Source organism: Dendrobium catenatum, unplaced genomic scaffold, assembly GCF_001605985.2.
Source record: "Dendrobium catenatum unplaced genomic scaffold, ASM160598v2 fragScaff_scaffold_636, whole genome shotgun sequence".
NCBI classification, from domain to species: domain Eukaryota; kingdom Viridiplantae; phylum Streptophyta; class Magnoliopsida; order Asparagales; family Orchidaceae; genus Dendrobium; species Dendrobium catenatum.
The window spans coordinates 503,989-524,764 of NW_021319098.1; the positions used below are offsets into that span (position 1 = coordinate 503,989).

Below are 20,776 nucleotides of genomic sequence, written 5' to 3' on the forward strand. Positions count from 1 at the left end.
AATGGATGATGGACCCGATCAAGATCCCATGGTTTCGTCGTCCCGAGCCATCGTGGTCCCTGGTCTACTTATTCAGAGGAGGTAGTCGACCCAACCTGACAAAAGGATCCTTGTTGGCAGCCATGGGTTGCTTCGTCCAAGGGTACCTTGTAGACCTGGGGTGAATATTTGTCTAAGGGGACAAATTTGAATCCACCTTAGCTAACAGAGGGCTTTATACCTTATCGATTATATCCTATTGATTCATATCTCAAGGATTTGATGCCACTAAGGAGCGTATTGGCTCTGGTCATAACCGGTATTTCGTGGTGTCATTTGGCGACAAAACCACTCGTTTCAGAGGGCCCCAGGTCACAACCGCTTATCTGCGGTGTCATTTGGCAGCAAAACTGCCGGTCAGAGAACACGTACCACGTCCTTACTGGCAAGAGATTGTTTGAGAATTGATCCTAGTGATATTTTCGACTATGCATTAGCTCTATGTGAGCTGAAGTAGTTTTCTAATTTGTCCACCTCAATAAACTGTTGCGGATGGTAGATGGATTTTGCTTTAAGTTATTTGATAGTTGGATTTCAATTTTAAATATTTTTGGGATTTTGAGATTTTTTGGATTTTTGAGGTTTTTATGGGAATTTGGAAATTTGGGAGGCACTTGAAAATGTTTATGAACCCCTCCGGTTGAGATATTCGTTCAACACGGCCATCATCAGGGTATTTGGGAGCATTTTCATTTATAGACTGAACCTTGTCGACTTTATCGAGCTATTGATAGAAGATATGGTTCGTTATAGACTTTGTGCATTTATTAGTGAATTCTCATTGTTGTAGGCCTTGAATGCCTAATATGAATGTATAAAATAAATATCCCGGTCGAACTTGCGATCGTATACTTATTTAATAGTTCGAGCCGTGTCAACTTCTATCTACTTGCATAGAAGGATCGGGTTCGATCTTTAATTCACTTATTGATCCGCTCAGCATCCCTAGACATCACGTGTGTACCAATAACACGCTCGTTGGGGCTCATGCAGGTGTTTAGTGGTATTTTATGATTATTTATTGAACCTTGTCGTGATGAGGACATCAAATTTCTCCACGTGTACCATCATCGGAGACGCAGATTAACGGCTACGATCCAGAGCCTTTATTTCTGATTTATTTTGTATTTTATTTATTCTCGTATTTTATTTTCCTAGTTTGCCTCTGTGGGTATTGAGTCGCTTGTATAGCCCTGAGGGCATTTGTGTCTTTCTAGCTTTGTCTTATCTTGGCCTATTTAAAGGAGGCCTCATGCATTATAATGATGATGAATATTGAAATGAAATCTTATTTTTCTTTGCTTGATCTCTAAGTGAGTTCATGAGAGGAGAGACCCTAGATGGGTGAAAGCAATACCCGTCAATCTTTGGATGAGTCCAAGGTTCGGTGTTTTACGATCTCTTTGTGAGTTTGTTAATTTACTTTTATCTTATTTGTATTTTTTCTTTCATCTTCTTTCTCCCCCAATACATCTGCCACCCCTTCCTTCCTCCCCGCCGCCGGTTGTTTAACCTCATCCACCCGAGTCCTCCCCTAGCTCCACCACCCCAAGCCGAACCACCATCCAATCCCATCTCCTCCAACCCGACCCCAACTCCACGCCATTTCCCTTTGTCGCCACCCCTCACATAACTCCCTACCATCATGATGAATCCAAGCATCATCATGGCTTCCTAGATTGAGTCAAGCAAGAAATGAAGGTTTTCCATCATTTGAAATTCAAATTTGAATTTCAAAAACTTGCCTAATTTGCCAAGCTCCAATTAAGGAAGATTTTTAATTTTAAATCTGATTTAATTTTAAATTAAAGAGGGTTGATTTTTCTCTTTCTTACCTAGCACATCTAACTTGGAAACTTAGTAATCTTCCCCATACCCCTCATCCCTTCATGGTGCCGCCGGTCTCACCTCCCCTTGATTGGTTTTCCCACCATTAAATTCTCATTTAAACTCTATTTGAAATTTGAATTTAATTTCAACGTTTCACTCCAAATTCACTTGAACTGAAATTAAATTCAAATTAATCCAAACTCCTCCCTCTCAATGTCGCCGGCCACCATTAATGGGCTCCCCATTAATTCCCATTTAAAGCACCCTATCTCTAATTAATTTGAATTCAAATTTTAAATTAGTTCCCTCCTATTCTATTCAAAATCTGAAATTATTTTCAGATTTGGATTGAAACTTTTCTCTCCCAAAATTAATTAACACCCATTAATTGCCTTCCATTACCACTCCCCAATCAATCCCTTAATCCCCTCAGCCCTAGCCGCCACCTCCAAGCCCCTCACTTCTCAGTTTTCCTCCTCTCGTGAACTTCTAAGTGTTGTCCCAGCTTATCCGCAGTTGTCCAAGAAATACAGCAGGTTTCCCTTACTGTCTGGCATTCCCGAGAGGCTTATTTTGTTGTCCCAGACCCCTCTGATTTAGTAAGCTCTGCTGGAGCCTTCTGAATGTTGTTCGAGCTGCTATCTGGCGCCTCTCAAGTGCCAAACTGCCGTTCAAAACTTCACGTGCTGCTGTTTACACCTCTCTAGTTGCTATCCAGAAGTTTGGAGCCTCTTTCCCTGAGAATCCTGCCCTTCTACCTTACAGAATTGCTGACCCAGGAAGGCCAAATTGCTGTCCTAACTTCAAAGACTAAGGAGGGTGCTGATTTGAAGCTTTCGACTACCGCCTAAGGTCTGATAATGGTAAATTCTTTCCTTAATCTCTTATCTTCCTAGTTATCCTACTATGTGGCTTAATCGATTCATAAGAAGCTTGTTAATTACTCTTCGCTAAAGCTTTAGAATTAGAGAGTTGATTGAGCAAACTCTAACATAGTGACTAATCTTATTGTTAGCATTGAGATTTATTGTTGAAAACCACTCATGCATGCAACGTTAGATTAATTGGTTGTTTTACAGTCTTAACTCCAATGCATGTGATTTAGCCTAAGCTTGTTTTATCGCCTTATTATTTATCTTAGCATTTAAATCGGCATAAGTTTTATTTAAAATTGTTCTTGAAATGTTAAGTGGGCAAATTTCATTAAGTAACTTATCTTCACATCTTTGTTCTACATCATGTCGACTCATACATGCTTAGAAGGATTGGGTTCAAATTTATTGACCCGCGCAGCATCCCTAGACGTCACGTGTGTACCAACTCCATCTCCTTTTCCACACTTTCAAGTTCTGCTATTTTAGGTCTCATGCTTAAGCAAGGGCATACCGAGGCGGTGACTTATGTGAATGCCAAGCGATCTATGAGTATGTCCTGTTAGCCCAATAGGGCAAGATACTCGAAGGAGATTGGGACAAATAGGAACTATGATTCAAGAACTTGGGGCAACTTGTTGACCACATAATGTTTCTTATACAAGTAAATATTTATGTTTATTTTTTAGCTTTCAATTTTTTTAGGATTAACTAAACTACTATTAGTGAATCTACATGTTGATCCAATCTCTATTTCTCTTTTTATCTACTTGTTGACCGCATAATGTTTCTTATACAAGTTCTGATACTATTAGTGAATCCATGATATGCTTAGCCCGGCACAATTACATCCCTTCTAATATGGCCAAAAAATTGGAATATCCTGCAAACCACTTATTAATGCATAAATCATTTATCATGTCAATTATATAAAGCCTTGGACATATAGAATGAAGTCTAGATTATTTCCCTCTCTACATAAAAGTTAATGCAATGGAAACCTAGAAAAGCCTGGCTGATTTATAACTTGGAGTCTTTTTAAAATCTTGTCGACCTAAGGAACCTAAATAGAAGAAGAAACATCCTCCCGTCTAGCCTCCACTGCTCAAAAGTAATTCTCCCATTAATACCAATTGAGGTAAAAAACGCTAATCTTTGGTATTCATATTTGATTGAGAACTCTTTGGTTACTCCATGAATATGTCTAATGTTGATAATTTGTCTACAAGATAGATCTTTGACTAGTTCAGCACACCTTTGGGAGATATGTAATGCATGCCAAATCAATTTATTATGAAACTCAATCATACAAGTTTTAGAAAAAAAAAATCACATCAAGACCATTTCTTTGCTCTCACTACTTTTATAATAACTACAACAAAACAAAAAGGTACCTCCAAATTAGATCTTTCTAGCACAAATCCAAATTAATTTTCCTTCATTAACGTGATTTATCTCAGGCTTTGATCCATTACTCTCACCCATAATTGATTCCCCTATAATTACAACGATTCTCAACATCCCCTTGTGGTAATAGTGGTATCAAAGTCTTTCTAATCCAATCAGTTGATACAATTTTGTAGAATTTCATATATATATATATATATATATATATTGTTGATGTAGGCAAGGAATGGATCAAAACAAGTTGAGTTGAAAATTTTATAAGTTCTACTTGAATCAGCTCATTAATGAGCCTCTTCTTATGTTTCAAGCTCATAAATGCTTTCCTCTACTAGATATCAGCTCATTAAGGTCTAGTAGAGAGCCTTTTTAGCTCATAAATTGAGGTTCATTCTCCCATTTGTTGTCCCTTTGGTTCCCGTGGTTGGTTCCTTGGTTCCCGTGCCTTGGCTCCTTAGTTCCCACGGTTGGCTGCTGGTTTTCCGTGCTGGGTGGCCTTTCTCGTGCCTTGGTGCTTCGGTTCCATGCGGGCCTCCTTGGTTCTTGCGGCTGCCTCTTCGGTTCCTGGCTGGATTGTTTCCCGTGAGTGTATGGGGGCTTTTCCGTGGCTTGATGCTTTGTTTCCTTGAATTGACTGTTGGCTTTTCATATTCCCTATTTAATTAGCTTTTAAATTAATGTTTTGTGGCTATTTGTATTCCCCTCTCATGTCTATAAATAGTAGATGTTTTGGGTTGTTGGGAACATGTTATGTGAATGATTTTTGGAAATGTAAACCTCACGGTTTTGTTGGAAAAGCTTGCGAGCTTTATCCACTTCTTCTTCTCTTCTCCTCTAGGAAATCTTGCGAGCTCTTTCCACCCTTCTTCTCGGCTTCTAATCTCTTTCGTCTCTCCGCAAGTGACCACCTCACCTGTATCCATCTTCTCAAAGTAAACAAGTTTAGGGTGTCTTGTTAGAGTCTTTGTTTGTAAGTCGTTTAATTTTAAGAGTTGTAAGTCTTTATTTATAAAAGTGTTCGTTTATATGAAATGTAAGAGTTTGTTCTAAAATTTCTAAGTTATCTCTTCTTTTTTAGCATTTTGTGTCTTCTTTTATATAGGAAGTTGATTGTGTTTTTGTGATCAAAAATTTGGTTCCCTCGCAAAATTTTTGATTGCATTAATTTGGTATCAGAGCAAGTTAGGAAGTCCTAAGTTTATGAGTCTGTATGTCAAGTAAGTCTTGTGAGTCTTGTGAGTCTTGTAAATCTTGTGTAACTTGATGTCATGTAAGTTTTGTTTGTGAGTTCTAGTGAGTCTTGGTGTGTCATGATAGTTGTGCGTGAGTCTTGTTTTATGTCTTCCTAGGTTTTTGTCTTATGTCTTGTGTCTTTCTAAGTCAAGTTGGAAAGCAAGCAAGAAAGTAATCCAATGGACCTCGCCACAAGAAAGTTCTTTTGACCCGATTCAGATCAAGCTTTTTGAAGATTCAAGAGCAGCTACACTCAAGTGCAAAAAAATTTGAAGCAAAAAAATTCAATAGCTGGATGCACCGTCCTTGCCTCCTCCGAAGAAAGCAAAAGCCAACTCATCGGGAGATGAGTTCTCAATAAGGGGAGTCTGATGTAAGCAAGGAATGGATCAAAACAAGTTGAGTTGAAAATTTTGTAAGTTCTACTTGAATCAGCTCATTAATGAGCCTCTTCTTATGTTTCAAGCTCATAAATGCTTTCCTCTACTAGATATCAGCTCATTAAGGTCTAGTAGAGAGCCTTTTTAGCTCATAAATTGAGGTTCATTCTCCCATTTGTTGTCCCTTTGGTTCCCGTGGTTGGTTCCTTGGTTCCCGTGCCTTGGCTCCTTAGTTCCCACGGTTGGCTGCTGGTTTTCCGTGCTGGGTGGCCTTTCTCGTGCCTTGGTGCTTCGGTTCCATGCGGGCCTCCTTGGTTCTTGCGGCTGCCTCTTCGGTTCCTGGCTGGATTGTTTCCCGTGAGTGTATGGGGGCTTTTCCGTGGCTTGATGCTTTGTTTCCTTGAATTGACTGTTGGCTTTTCATATTCCCTATTTAATTAGCTTTTAAATTAATGTTTTGTGGCTATTTATATTCCCCTCTCATGTCTATAAATAGTAGATGTTTTGGGTTGTTAGGAACATGTTATGTGAATGATTTTTGGAAATGTAAACCTGAGGGTTTTGTTGGAAAAGCTTGCGAGCTTTGTCCACTTTTTCTTCTCTTCTCCTCTAGGAAATCTTGCGAGCTCTTTCCACCCTTCTTCTCGGCTTCTAATCTCTTTCGTCTCTCCGCAAGTGACCACCTCACCTGTATCCATCTTCTCAAAGTAAACAAGTTTAGGGTGTCTTGTTAGAGTCTTTGTTTGTAAGTCGTTTAATTTTAAGAGTTGTAAGTCTTTATTTATAAAAGTGATCGTTTATATGAAATGTAAGAGTTTATTCTAAAATTTCTAAGTTATCTCTTCTTTTTGAGCATTTTGTGTCTTCTTTTATATAGGAAGTTGATTGTGTTTTTGTGATAAAAATTTTAGGTCCCTCCCCAAATTTTTGATTGCATTAATTATTAACCACAAAACACATCTCCCTTGTAGAATAATGTTACAAATTACTCTCTCCAATCATTTCAAACCATTTTAAACTATAGAATTTATTCAAATAATTATTAACCATGCAATTCCAATATGTTCCCTGCTTCGTTCCCTCCCTCCTCGCTCTTTCCATACAAGAAGCCCTCCCTTCAACATTCCCAACCTTCTTTTTGTCCAAGCAACACGGCCTATCTTCTCCTTATGTTTCCTATGAAGCATGGTCACGCTTGGTAAAAAACTTGTAATACAGCAACAAAATTAAAGGTTAGGAAGAACTTAATAAGTGAACAAGAAACAAAACTAGTCATGACATTAATTGGAAGCACTTCCGGTACCTTTCATAATAGAAAGCCTTTTTTTCAAATAAAAAATTCTAAATTTTCCGTTTATTTTGCTTTTGATTTATTTTTTTATTTGGAAAAAAATGCTATGTAATAAGGCACTACTTTTATTTTTAAAAAAGCTATATTTTTTATCTCAACATAAATTTTAATGAAATTTAAATAATAATGTTATTGGAGTTGGTAAAGGCACAAAAAAAGTGAAACATATGTTGCAAGTTTTAACAAGAGACTGACATGGCCCATTCACGTTGTTACATTTAGAAAAATTACCTGATTAAACTCATTCGCACTAAATAATCTCAACCACAAAGGAGCTATGAGATCAGTAAGCCCACTATAAAATGCATTTGCCGGTGGAAGCATCTGAAAATCAGTGAGCAGATGATATAAATATATATTAGACAAAGAAAATACTCAAATGAAATAATGTATTGCATGACATACTTGCCAATTAAGCTTATAATCAGCAATCGCATGGATATATTGTAGCTTGTTCTCATTTGTGACTGCCACATTTCTACCACCGGGTCTAAGTTCTCTGACTATCCTCTTTCCACAAACCTCTTCAGTCACTGTAAAATCTAATGACAAGTCCTCCACATCACCATCATAGTGCTGTTGACAAAATGCATTTTGCACATCCACAGAGCAGTTACAGAAATTAACAGAATCAATTCAATCATGATTTGCAAATTGAATATATTATAAGCCTAAAGATCATCTTTGAGAATTTACAACTTGCACGACATAAAAGAAGTGGAAGCTCATGAAACAATGGAAGTCATAATCAGACGGAACACGAAAGTTTCTAACCCAGCAATTTCTTTGTAGAATGCATCAAATAAAGGCTAATGATGGTGAAAACTAAATTTTGGAATATAATCAACTTTGGCTTGAAATTTAAAATACCATAAATCTTACCTCAGTCCTAAGAAAAAATTTGACAGATTACCATATGACAATAAAGAAGCAAGGATATCTTACATGATGACATATTTGTGCCAAGAATGAGAAAAATAAATCATGCTGTTCCAAAAATACGCAGAAGACCAGTTCAAAAATGCAAAAACTGTAAGAGGCCACCAACGGGATAAAACTATTATCATTACCCTACTCACATTAGCCTATCCCAACAATTTAGATTAAGCATTATTAATCCTTGGAACACTTTATTGTAAGGAGATCTAGAACATTAGGGTACCATAGGCCTCATAGAATGGCATTTTCTGTATTTTACAAGTTTGATAAGGGTGTAAAACTGGACCATCGTAATTCTGTTAAGTGAAGTTGCATTCCACCTAATTAACTTCTTGCACAACAGTCAATGAAAAGAATGAGACCATATTCAAAGAGCAATGATGTCTATCAAACCTTTGACAGAGCATCTGTAGATAGCAATCATCATCATTAGCTTCATCGAACTAATTGGTTTCTTCCCATCCCTTACAAAGTACTTTTCTCTCCCACCTCGATATTGTATATTCTACTTTCTATTGTACATGACCAACCAATCAAGTTTATTTCATATGGTAAAATCTCAAATAGACATCTATTTATTATTATTTAAAAAAAGAAACTTCAAAATCTTCATAATATTATCTATATTACAACTATAACTTGAATTTGCTCTTTTTAACTACCCGACTGTGACTTGATGAAACATATATTTCCGCCACAAATAAAGAAACTTATCATATTAAGATACCGCAAAATCCTCTATCACTCTAGACAAACGGATATTAACTAAATATCCCCTACAATTAAGTATTATGACTACTCAAAATTTACCTTACCAACCATTAGCCCATTCTCTTCTAAAATTTACATCAATTGTGAAAACTTTCACTGATCACAAAAATATTTTCATCTTAAGACTAATGTCATTTAAAATGCATCAAAGTTGCAAAGTTGCTCAATATAAAAACTTTTTATAAGTACATTTATTTAGAATCGCATGCAAACTTAAAATAAAGTTTTAAAATGGGAATAAGCCCAGCTATATAGCATGGACCAAAATTTTGAGCAACAAAAAAATAAATAACAATCAAGTAAAAAGCTTAGAGATGATGAAAATGTTAAGAGTACATGGTAAAGGAAATAGAAAAGTTTGAAATATATGTACTAGAGAAGTATAATAAAGCCTAGTGAGGATGATGTTGCAGAAAATAAAATTACTTGAATTAAACATGTAAAAGGACAGCGCAATAAGATATATAGAAAGAATCCTTATGAAAAGCATGGAACGGAAAAGAAGTAGAACAAACATAATTTATCTGATTGATCGGAGTAAGGATATGCATAAACTCAAGTAAAATCAACATGTAGTGCTCAACATAAGTGAACAATGAACTATTGAAAAGATAGGCATCAAATAACTGACCTAAAAGCTAATAATAATAAAAGTTATAAACACCTCAAATGACTAATATAAATAAAAGATACATAGTTAAACCTAACGATGAAACATTAAAGTAACAAACTCTTCATTAGACAATCCAAAATTAATTCCAATAATAGCCATTTTTGCACTATTAAGATCACCATAAAAAAAAAAAGATCACCATCAACATTTTTAAACTTATCTCAATAATAAAATCAACTATATTTAATTAATTCCTATTTATGCAAAATTTTCACACAGATTGTTAGTTTGAAGCAATGTTACCTTTGTTTTACTACAACGACAACAACATCAAGCCTTTGTCCCACAGCGTGGAGAAATTATTGTGTGCGGACACCAGACATAGCTCTATGTCTGGAGGCAAATCAGAGCGTGTCACGTCACCCAGTACACAACGGGTACACAACCACGGTACACAGCAAGGAAGTGTGTGGCGTGCTCTGATTTGCATCCGAACGGCGTCTGGTGTCCGCACAAAATAATTAATCCACTACATGGGGTCGGCTACATGAATCATTTTTCTCCATTGTGTCCTATTAAAAGTCAATTTCTCGTTTAAATCTAATAAAAAAATATCATTTCTAATATTTTCTAACCAAGTCTTTTTAGGTCTACCTCTATCTTTCTTAATATAAGTCAAATCTAATACCTCTACTTTCCTAACCGGGTCATCGAAAGGTCGTCGTTTTATGTGACCAAATCATCTAAGGTGACTCTCTCTAATCTTATCTTCCATTGGAGCTTCTCCAACCTTTTCACATATATGCTCATTTCGTATCTTATCTCTAAGGGTAAATCCACTCATCTACCAGAGCATCCTCATCTCTGCAACACTTAACTTAGTATTATGCTTCTCTTTTAATGGCCAACATTTTGCACCATAAAGCATTGCAGGTCTCACCACTATCTTATAGAATTTTCCCTTAAGTTTGAGGGTGACTTTTCTATCACATAACAAATCCGATGCATTCTTCCACTTTAACTATCCAACTTGAATTCTACTGATAATATTTCCATCTATGGCTCATGCATACAAGAACTCTCTGTTTGAACTTTATCATATGCTTTCTCTAAATCAATAAAATAAATGTAACATTTATTTTACTCTTGTGCAAAACTATCCTCCCTAAAATTTCCAATTAATAATTTCTTAATTGTGGCATTTCCATCCTACTTGACTTAATAAATTCTTATAACAACCTTTCCATCCTATTGACCACCATTAAACAAAATTCCCTAAATTACAATATTGATAAATAATTCTAAGTTGGCAATTTTTTACAATACTAGTTCCATCTTATTATCTTCATCTATAAATACGACTTTGTAATCTTCATTACTGATAAACACAATCAAAGACCCAAGATCTCCTCCTATCCTGGCAATTTAGAAATATTTTTAATGTAATCTCTTATCTTATTAAAATGAAAATCTTTATTCATAGGTCAAAGTTTTGTTTACGAAAAAGACCAACTTAGATGGAAGCATGGCCAAAATCAACTAGTATATTTTAACACGTCTATAGAATCTTTTTAAACGGAATAAAGAATAAAGAGCAGTATGGTGAAAAGTATTAATTCAAAGAAACTTATTGCTTTAACTTAGGATAAGCCAGCAAGCAATTTGATTAAGGAAATTTTGGAGCACATTAAACAACAAAGGTATGTATCAAACTGAGTTGAAGTTATTAAAGATGTATGATGGAGCACTAACTTGTATTAGTAGTTTTTGAGAACAAATAGTTTCCAATAATAATAGGAATACAGCTAAAATCAAGATTGAGTCCTTTTTTTTTTTTTTGTAATGATTATAAATATGCTCATAAAGAATATTCAAGGAGGTGTGCCAAAGCGTACACTTTCTGCATATGATACTAATCAATAAGACATTTATTGAAATAAGTGAAAAACAAAAAAAAAAAAAAAAAATGCTTGCAAGATGGAAAAAGATGGAAAACTTAAGGTAGTGGAACAAAAAATTGAATACATAAAATGCAATTTTAATGTGCATTATTAACAATTATTAGTCAATAATTATAGAAGATAAAGTGATAAATAACAATGACAGGCCTAAGCATCTTAAATCTATTATATAAAAAAATGGGGATAGAAATGAGGATGCAACTTCTAGAGTTAAGCTCGGGTGATTAAAAGGGACAAGTGCCCCTAGAATTTTATGCAATGAAAAAATGACAAAGAGACTTAACCGTAAAGTTTATAAAATTACAATTAGATCAATTATGCTTCATGGATGAGAGTCTTGGACAATAAAAAATAATTAATAGCTAAGTTGCTCGTATCAAAATTAAAATATTGATACAAATTTGTGAAAAACTGAGGATGATAAATTAGGAATCATTATATGACTGAATTGACATCTATTGAAGATAAAATAGTTTAAAATTAGGCGTAAATTTCTTGAACATATAAAAAAAGAGTAGAAGATGAATATATTAGATGGTTGATAAACTTATTTTCAAAGAGCATAAAAGAAAAAAGGTGGACCTAAGTTAAAATGGATGACGAGTGCTCAAAATAATTAGTGAAGAATAGATTTATCACATCAACTAGCACTCTATAAGAACAAATAGGAAATGAAGATTCATAGAGCTAATCCCAATTAATTGGGATAAGGGTAATGATGATGAAAATAATGATCCAAGTCATGTTATTGGAAATGTTTATCACAATATAAGAACCATGACACATTTGTAAAAATGACAAGTAGGCTTACTGAGAAACTGTAAGCTCTAGAATTAACAAATAAGCATTTATTTATATAAGCTCCCAAAAATTGTACTCTAACTAGCTCCCAAAAATTGTACTCTAACTAGCAGCAGACCTTTGTACATGTAGACAAATGATTATCACAAAGCATAAAGCAGATAGTACATAGCAAACAAAATTTCAGAGATATGAAAACCAGAGAAAATGACCTTCAAATACATAAGGTTCCTGTAGAGCTCAGAATCCAGAGTTGAAAGCTCATCCAAAAAGCTGTATTGCCCTAAGAGCTTCTGTACAAAGACAAGTGAGAAAGAGTAGTCCAGTAAAATACCATCATAAAGAGCTTTTCCAACAACTCTTCCAAGGAATTCTATCATCTCCATTCCATTGTCTAATAATTTAGAAGATATGTTAGGAACTAGATTGCCATCAGCTGTAGAGGTCTGGGAAAACAGCCCGAACCTGTGAGAAGGAAAACTATACATGATATACCGAGCGGCTTAAATAAGAATTTATATCAACTACAGGGAACTCACAGTGGGTCAAAGGCCGCTTTGGATAAATCAGTCAAGAATTCTTTCGACAAACCCCCATAATCAAGACCGGCCTCAGGGAGACCGCATTCACTGATGAATGACACACTGATTCCAGATTTCAGTCTTGGCCCTAAAGAATTCAATTGTCTAAACCCATCCTCAACAATGTGATCCCGTCGAACAACAATTTCAACTGAGCTAAGACCACTAGCAGATACCTCACCAGCTGCTCTTCTAACTACTTTGTCCATTTTAACTAATTCCCTAAACATTTGAACCCTGCAAAATTTCTCATAGTTTAAACTATCAAGAAAAAATTAAAATAATAGATGCACATCACATTAGAGTAAAAGGTAAACAAAGTTATATCGCATTAAGCTAAGCCCTTTGAAAACATTGGCATATACTAACGCAACTCATAATTATATATCGAATGAGGTCCCTATAAACTTTGTAAATAAATTAGTACCCGTTCAACTAACTTAAAGCCATACACATTACAAAAATTAAGAAAATTAGACATTCTTTACAAGTTAGTAACTGCTCTACACAACCACAATATATTTGACACAGCTGCAGAAATGGCAAAATATGCCAACTAAAAAAGCTAGCTCAAATCTCTAATTATGCACCTAATTACAAGAAATTGAAGACTAAACCACCAAGTAGCAATATTATGAATCTCCTAAAAAAAATTAGCAATATTATGAAAGAAACTCAAAAAGTATTAGTGCAATAAGACTAGCTTACATTTTATGAATCTAAGGCAAAGCCTATGTAATAAGTTTAGAATGATCTCAATTTTTATGAAATAGCCATGATGTAAAATGTTATATTCACCATCAACTAGTGGACAAAATACATGCATACAAGTTAGCTTCGAGAATAAAACAACTAAATCCATCCGGTAAGGCATCGATTGCTAATTTGCAGTAAGGCGTTGATTGCTAATTTGCAAAAAGGGGTGGAAAGAGAAAGGAATACATGTTATCATTAGTAGGTTCGTGAAATAAAGTAAAAATGGATAGTTTGAAGTTTGGAATACTACAAAAGCTTACCAAAATTTCAAATTCAGAAATATCAATCCCAATGCCATTGTATGTAAAGATCTTGGAAGTTGGTTAGCATATTAGAAGTTGTTGCCGAGGTGTTAGGTCATAACCTCACCTACATCAAATTTTTGCACTAGCACTCGCATGTCCCAATGCACTCTATGGTTTTATATTGCTAGTTCTTTCTTATAGCTAATTTGTTAAGGGTCATCATAGGATCCAAACATACTAATTTAAATTAAACATATGTCCTATCAGTCAGCAGTGAACTTGTCAACCACTTATGTTGTATTAGGAAATTGCACAAGTTTCCAACCCGTCACTCTTTCATGGATCTTCTAGTAAGTGTATGTGGTGTTACCAAATTGCAGCAATAATCACACCAAAATCATAACTTCAAGGGTTTTTTGTTGACGTAAAGTTGTCGTTAGGGACCACAAAGAGCTAGGCAGCACCCTTCTCCAATGGATGAGGAAATTGAGAGTTCCATCAACAATTTTTAGCAACTATCCTCCAAGCGAACCTTTAAAAAACTTCTTGAACAATGTGTAGTGACATTGTTACTAGAACTTTCTCATACATTCCATCAAAGATCCATGTTTAAACAACCATTTGTTCACAATGATTTGATTGTATAGTCTTTCATCTTCAAGACACTCCCACCCATGCACTTCAAATAGATCAAGTTGTTGGCAATAGCGTCAAAGGATATTGTATTCCTACGTAATAAAGGATTCTACCTACTAAAGTTCTTGAAGAGTCCTTTTGATAGAAATAATATAGATGTGTTTTCAAAACTAGAATAATTTTTTATGGTTGCATTTCAAATTTCATATTTCATGTCATAGAGAAAAATAATAACTCTCTTATTTCTTTTGTAGTTGAATTAATGAGACATGATGTTACCATTTGATTTTGAAGTCTAAAGTCTAGATCTTATGTCTTCAAGGTTGTAACTCCATTGAATCAATCATCTTTACTCTTCTACTAGATATACATCATTACAATTGGGGCCATTGGAAATAATTGTGGCCATTTAGTTTGGGGCCAATGATGGAAGGATGAACAAGGGTCTCTTAACTAGATGCATTGTCTTAACTGGAGATATCTTTCGATAGTTATGTTGTATTTGCTCATATAAGAGAAAGCAATGCACTCAATCAAAGGAAAGAGAAAGGTTGTCAATAATTATTGCCTATGTTGCACGGATACGCCTATTTATGAGGCATGCTGTATCGGACACGTGTCGGATACGGATACGGATACGCCTCTGATACGGCACGGATATGTGTCGGATACGGCTTTGCCGTGTCCGATTAAAATATTATTTAAATTTGATCGGACATGCGTATCACTTGGTACTCGGTACTGCTCAGTACTCAGTATTGCTCGGTACTGTTCAGTACCGCTCAGTACCGAGCGATACTAGAACTCAGTACTGCTCGGTACTCGATACCGCTCGGTACTGCTCGGTACCGAGCGATACTAGAACTCAGTACTGCTCGGTACCGAAACTCGGTATCACTCGGATACCGCTCGGTACTGCTCGGTACCACTCGGTACCGCTCGGTACCGCTCGGTACTGCTCGGTACCACTCGGTACAGAGGGGTATCGAATGGTACCAAGCAGTTCCGAGAAGGTAGAGAAAACTTTAAAGCAACTCTTACAATAAAATTTGTTCCGGGGGCGCTGCCCCTGGAAACACCCGCAGGGGCGCTGCCCCTTATCCCCGCGACCTGACCGGGCAGGTCGAACCCCGCCAGGGGGCAACGCCCCCTTGGACCCCCGGCATAGGCGCAACATATCTATACTTTTTATTAAAAAATTTCATGTTTCAAATTCATGTGGATTAATTGTGTCGATCATTCTTACTTTTAATTAAAAACTCCATCTGCAGGACAATTTATGTTTTTGTTTTTGTTATTGTACTAGACATTTAAATATTTAATGCTTACTTTTATTTTAATATTATAAGATACAATGCTACAAATGTTGTTGCTTTCTCTTTTTTTTGTCTTTTCAAATATTATGCTTTGATTAATTTGTTATTTTTAATGTATGATTAATATATTATAATGATGTATCTGCGTCGTATCCGTATCCTGTATTTTTAAGAATTGTCGTGTCCCGTATCCGTATCGTGTAATATCCGTGTCGCCGTATCCGTATCGGTGCAACATAGATTATTGCAGAAAGAAGACTACAATAGAACAAAGATCTAGCCAAGTCTATGAAGCGAATTATAATGAATAGTCAAAAGAATGAGTGTCTATGTTGAAGGCAGTAAAGGCAAGCTACATCATCGAGAGACATAAGTCATAATAATGTTGAATCGCAACAATGAGAAACAAAGAGAGTCAAAGGCATTGAAGGCTTGTCACAAGAAGGCCTAATACTCTAATATAATAGGGTTGAGACATTATTTATAGAGGAAAGAACAAATTTTTCCTTCTTCTTATAACAAAAAATTAAATCATCTAAAATTGGAAATAAATAAAAAAATAACAAGGAACTAAGTGCAACCCATCAAGAACCACAAAATAAAAACCCAAATACCCATCAATCTATGTGTGCTCTTATTCAAATTTCAACACATATACCAATGACTATTCATGATGAAGATCAAATCAAATGCCTAACATCATATCATAGCGCTCAAATGGTCTTAATGAATGGAGTATATAATGTTGCCTCAAAAACATGGCAGTGTATTGAATCATACTAATCTATAAACTAGCACCATGATTTTTCAAATGATCGAACAAGAACAGCATTAACGTCTTCCGCCTCATTGAGTGGTCAATTTATGAAATACAAGATCGTACATAGTTATTGTATGGCCTTCGAAATTACACAATATATGTTTAAAAAGTAATTCTAGAATATTTTAGTATTATGAATTTGTTTAGTATTTCTTTCAATGATTTCACTTAATTATTGGGATTATATTATAAAACTTTAGTACTTAGGTTTAACTTTTAATTTAATTTGGATTTATCTTGTAACCTTATTTCTAAAAAAAGGGTTTAAATGGTTATAATTAAATTGTGAATTGCAATTGAGATATTACCCCTCTATTCTTTATCTCTTTTATCTCTTTTCATTTCATTCTATCTCTTCCCTGATTTATCCCTCCACGAGTAAGCTTCCTCATGAGACTTTCCTCTCTCCATTGATATTTCTTAGGATTCTTTTGCCAATCGGAAATTGGTATCCCCAATTCCTCCCTCCGCTAACACACCTCCCAAGGCAGTCGAATCTCTTTACCTCTCCTAAATGACAACCTATCTCACAAAGGCAATCAATTTTTAAGGCACTTTGAAAGAAGAAGAAGAAGAATAAAGATCAAGCAAGGTTATCATAAGCAAATGCACATCAGCAAATTGAAATCAAAATTTATGCTCCGAGGTCAATTTGATATTTAGATCATCCATCCTCTCCAATAAAGTTACCCAAGCACCGTTCACCAAATAGGAATTGATCTAATTACTCCTCATGTTCCAAATTAATTGATAATTCAATAAATATAACATTGATAAAATATATTAAATTGGGTGAAGTAGAGAATTCCTAATCAAGGGAGATAAGTCTAGCTAAAACTCTATGTCAAACGAAATAGCACCTTGCTCTCTAGGACTCCAAAAAGATATTTTAGAAATATTAATGGGCATTAACATAAAGGAAAAATGACGTAAAATATGAAAACATAACATTTTATTGTTTTTTTTTTAATTATATAATGTAGATTCTAAATCTTCTTTCATCATTAAGGCCAAAAATCAGTGTCTTCCTTTACTACTATTCATCTTCATCTGAAAAGTATTTTTTCTATTTTTTTGGATCACAATATTTTATTGCCCATCTTCAAAATTGTAAAATTTAGTCAGTGACCATTAACTCTGTACTTATTGAAGTAGTCTTATCATGTTATTATCATACTTGGCCTAATCTGTGTACATGTAATGAATTATCAAATTATTGTGGAAAATATAATATAAAAAAAGTAATCATCAATTTTATGTAAAATGAACACTATTTTAAAGTATTATTTGGGAATTCTAGCGCTGGTATCAAGCAATCTGGAAGAGCTTTCTCATAAATTACATTATATACATCTATGGCTTTTCATATTTACTCTAGATTATAAGTTACAATCTACGGTAGAGAAATCCTTCATCAAGGTTACAATCAAAAATTATACTAAAAAGTAGAAAGTAGCATCTTACTTGAAAAAGGCAGATGCCTCTCCCAAGGTGCTTTTGGATCTTAGCACAATGATGGTACTTTATCGCTAATATGTCTGTATAAAGAAACATAATACTTGTATTTATTAAGCAAATGATGGATGACATCTTAAAAAATAGTTGAATAGTTTTACCTTTCCTCAAATGGAAAAACATGCGGAACAGTAGTTAAGACAGAGCTCATGCTCGGAATATTTGAAGCGTCCCCAAGCTGCAAATTTGAACGGGCAGCTTCATGAGCTCTGGCAGCTGCAGCTATTGGGATGCGACCTCTGCCGGTTGGTGCTACCCACAGAGAAGATGGACAAAACTTGTGCCTACAATCTCGTTCATACAAAAAATGTAAACACTTAACAGCCGCATCTACAACAGGCTTCCTGTTTTGTACAGTATTGTGAATAAGAGAATTATACACAAATGTGTTGAGTACTGAGGCAATCTTCTGCTGCTGCTGAAGAGTAAAGGGAACCTAGCTCAAACAAAAAATAAAAAATAAAATAAAAAATAAAAAGACAGCAGGAGCGCAAGAGAAAGATCAGAGTCCATCAGAATGTTTCATCTAGTTAAAATGCATTCATCACCATACCTGCTTCTCATAGAACTCAATGTCATCTAGGATCAAAAGTAAGTGTGCATATATAGCACAAAACAGATGCAAAATGCATGATACATCATTTGAAATGCCATGGGAACCCCTCTTCATGCCTTCAATATCCCATGAATTAGGTCCATCCTGACTAGCTTGACTCGTTTGGGAAGTATCATCTACTAGATTAATATTCAAATCCGTAGATTTCCCCGCAATTTTTTGAAATAGGGTAAGCAACTTGCTTCCAGTATCCTTCGCACCCAGTTTTTGCTTTTTATCCCCACCTGTGCTGTTGCAACCACCAAAATTAGCATCATTTAAAGTATCTTCAAGGAGAGTGCAGCCATTTCCATGAAAAATGGAATCTTCTAAGGTTTCCCACAACTGTGTTATAAACCCAGGAGAGAAGGAAAGAACATTAAGAATAGGCAGTGACCCTCCAATAGGGTTTAAAGATGAGAATATTCTGAGCAAAAAGTTGTAAAAATAAACGATATCTATTAATCTTAAGTTTCCAATGCCTTTAGTGCCCTGATTTGACACACAAGAATCTTTTTGTTGGATTAGTTTACTTTTCTCTAACAAGGACAGAAGCTTCCTTAAATGCCACTGCTGATGTACAGGACTTAGAAGGTCAGCATATGCCAGTTTTCGCCCATTGCATTTCACGGAACTATTATCCTGTGCAGAAGGGTCGTCCATCTCAGCATACCCATGCTCCTTTCCGGTCAGTATCCCAACATTCCCAAGACAGTCTAAAAGGTTCTCAGAAATAGAATTTATGACTTGAACATATAATGTACAGTCTAGACCTTGAATGAAGTGCCCAGAGTCAACAGAATCGCTGCTACGCTCAGTTACAAGGTCTATAATATTGGCAAGAGCCCAGCCACAAGATGGAACTAATTCACCGGTAAATTGTAAAATTTCTGAATGTTCAAATTTTGACATCTCATCAAATACAATATCCTTGGAAACCTGCCACCACCTGCCATAATTGATTAGCTCATAGACTTCAAGTTGAGCCTATGACAACAGCATATAGCAAGAGGGAGATCTAAAAATCAAACAATTTCATAAAGGAGCATAGAAGTGCTTAGTCTGCCTAGAAAAGATGAGACAACCTTAATAAGCAATAAATAACTAGTTTTAAAAGGTTTCCTTAAAACCAATAAGACCATTACAAATTCAAATTTACAGAAACAAAACTGCAGAGAAACATAAAGAAGTGTAACATAAAAAAAGGAGAGTGATGAAAAGTAATAGCACCTACAAAATTAGCATATTTCTTTTTCTCATAGAGAACAAATAAAAAACTTCACCAAAAAGACGAGCTAAAGGTTCAAACAACACACCAGGTTAAAAAAGGGTTCAGAATTGCACAATATCAGATTCTTCGTTCTCCATTCATTAACGTGTCATGGGAGCCATAAAAATCAAAACCCATTATATAGAAAAATAAAGGCAGAGATTGCATCTCTTTCCATCAAATAATAAGTGAAATTATGAATAATAAAAGGCGAATATTAAATAAGAGAAAACGAGCTTACCAATAGAGCATTTAAACATGGACAAATTACAGACAAATGCTTTACAGCAGGAACAAGGAGATTTGGCAGCCTTCTAGTGAGATATGGAACTGTCAGTATGAATATAGAGTATTGTTGAAAGGATGCTTTCAGATCGAACGCATCACCATTGCTTTTCTCTGATTTGGATTGAAAAGGACGCAAAGCTAAAGTTAGTGCACTTGCTGTAATCAAAAAAATGTTCTCTGCTGGCGTAATACTCTTAAACTCCTCAAAGGCATTACAAATTTTGAGCTTCATCAAGAACTTCCTGATACTCGAGTACATAAAACTGCTTCTACCCATAAAATATATCAATCTTTTCACGGAAATATCAGCTTCTCCAATGTTTTCAAGTTTTAAGCTTTTCCATTGCTTCAAATCAGTTAAAGAAACAACCAAGCGCATTGCTAGAACAATAACTGATATCATCTGGTCATCATCATCGCAAGTGAAATCACACTTAGCAAGAAGAGAAAAACATAATAAGCTAAGCTTTTTTGCTTGGCAAAACCAGGTTGATCTCTCTTCAGCAGTACCAACAGCCAGGGAACAGAAGCTTTTCTCAGCATCTGCAATCCAATATTAT

The 20,776-nt window shown here is 35.2% G+C and overlaps 1 protein-coding gene across 6 annotated transcripts in view; it reads right to left on the reverse strand.

The window, feature by feature from the left end:
* LOC110110326 (E3 ubiquitin-protein ligase UPL7) overlaps positions 1-20,776 on the reverse strand; it is a 50,574-nt gene that overhangs the window by 21,803 nt on the left and 7,995 nt on the right. For all 6 annotated transcript variants that reach the window (XM_020841739.2, XM_028695438.1, XM_028695437.1 and 3 more), the window contains 7 exons: positions 20,170-20,759; positions 18,617-19,597; positions 18,165-18,499; positions 12,734-13,012; positions 12,407-12,659; positions 7,515-7,685; positions 7,341-7,433 (listed from right to left, as the gene is read on the reverse strand). In XM_020841739.2, coding sequence (XP_020697398.1) covers positions 7,341-7,433; positions 7,515-7,685; positions 12,407-12,659; positions 12,734-13,012; positions 18,165-18,499; positions 18,617-19,597; positions 20,170-20,759 — 2,702 coding nt within the window. The remainder of the gene's footprint in view (positions 1-7,340; positions 7,434-7,514; positions 7,686-12,406; positions 12,660-12,733; positions 13,013-18,164; positions 18,500-18,616; positions 19,598-20,169; positions 20,760-20,776) is intronic.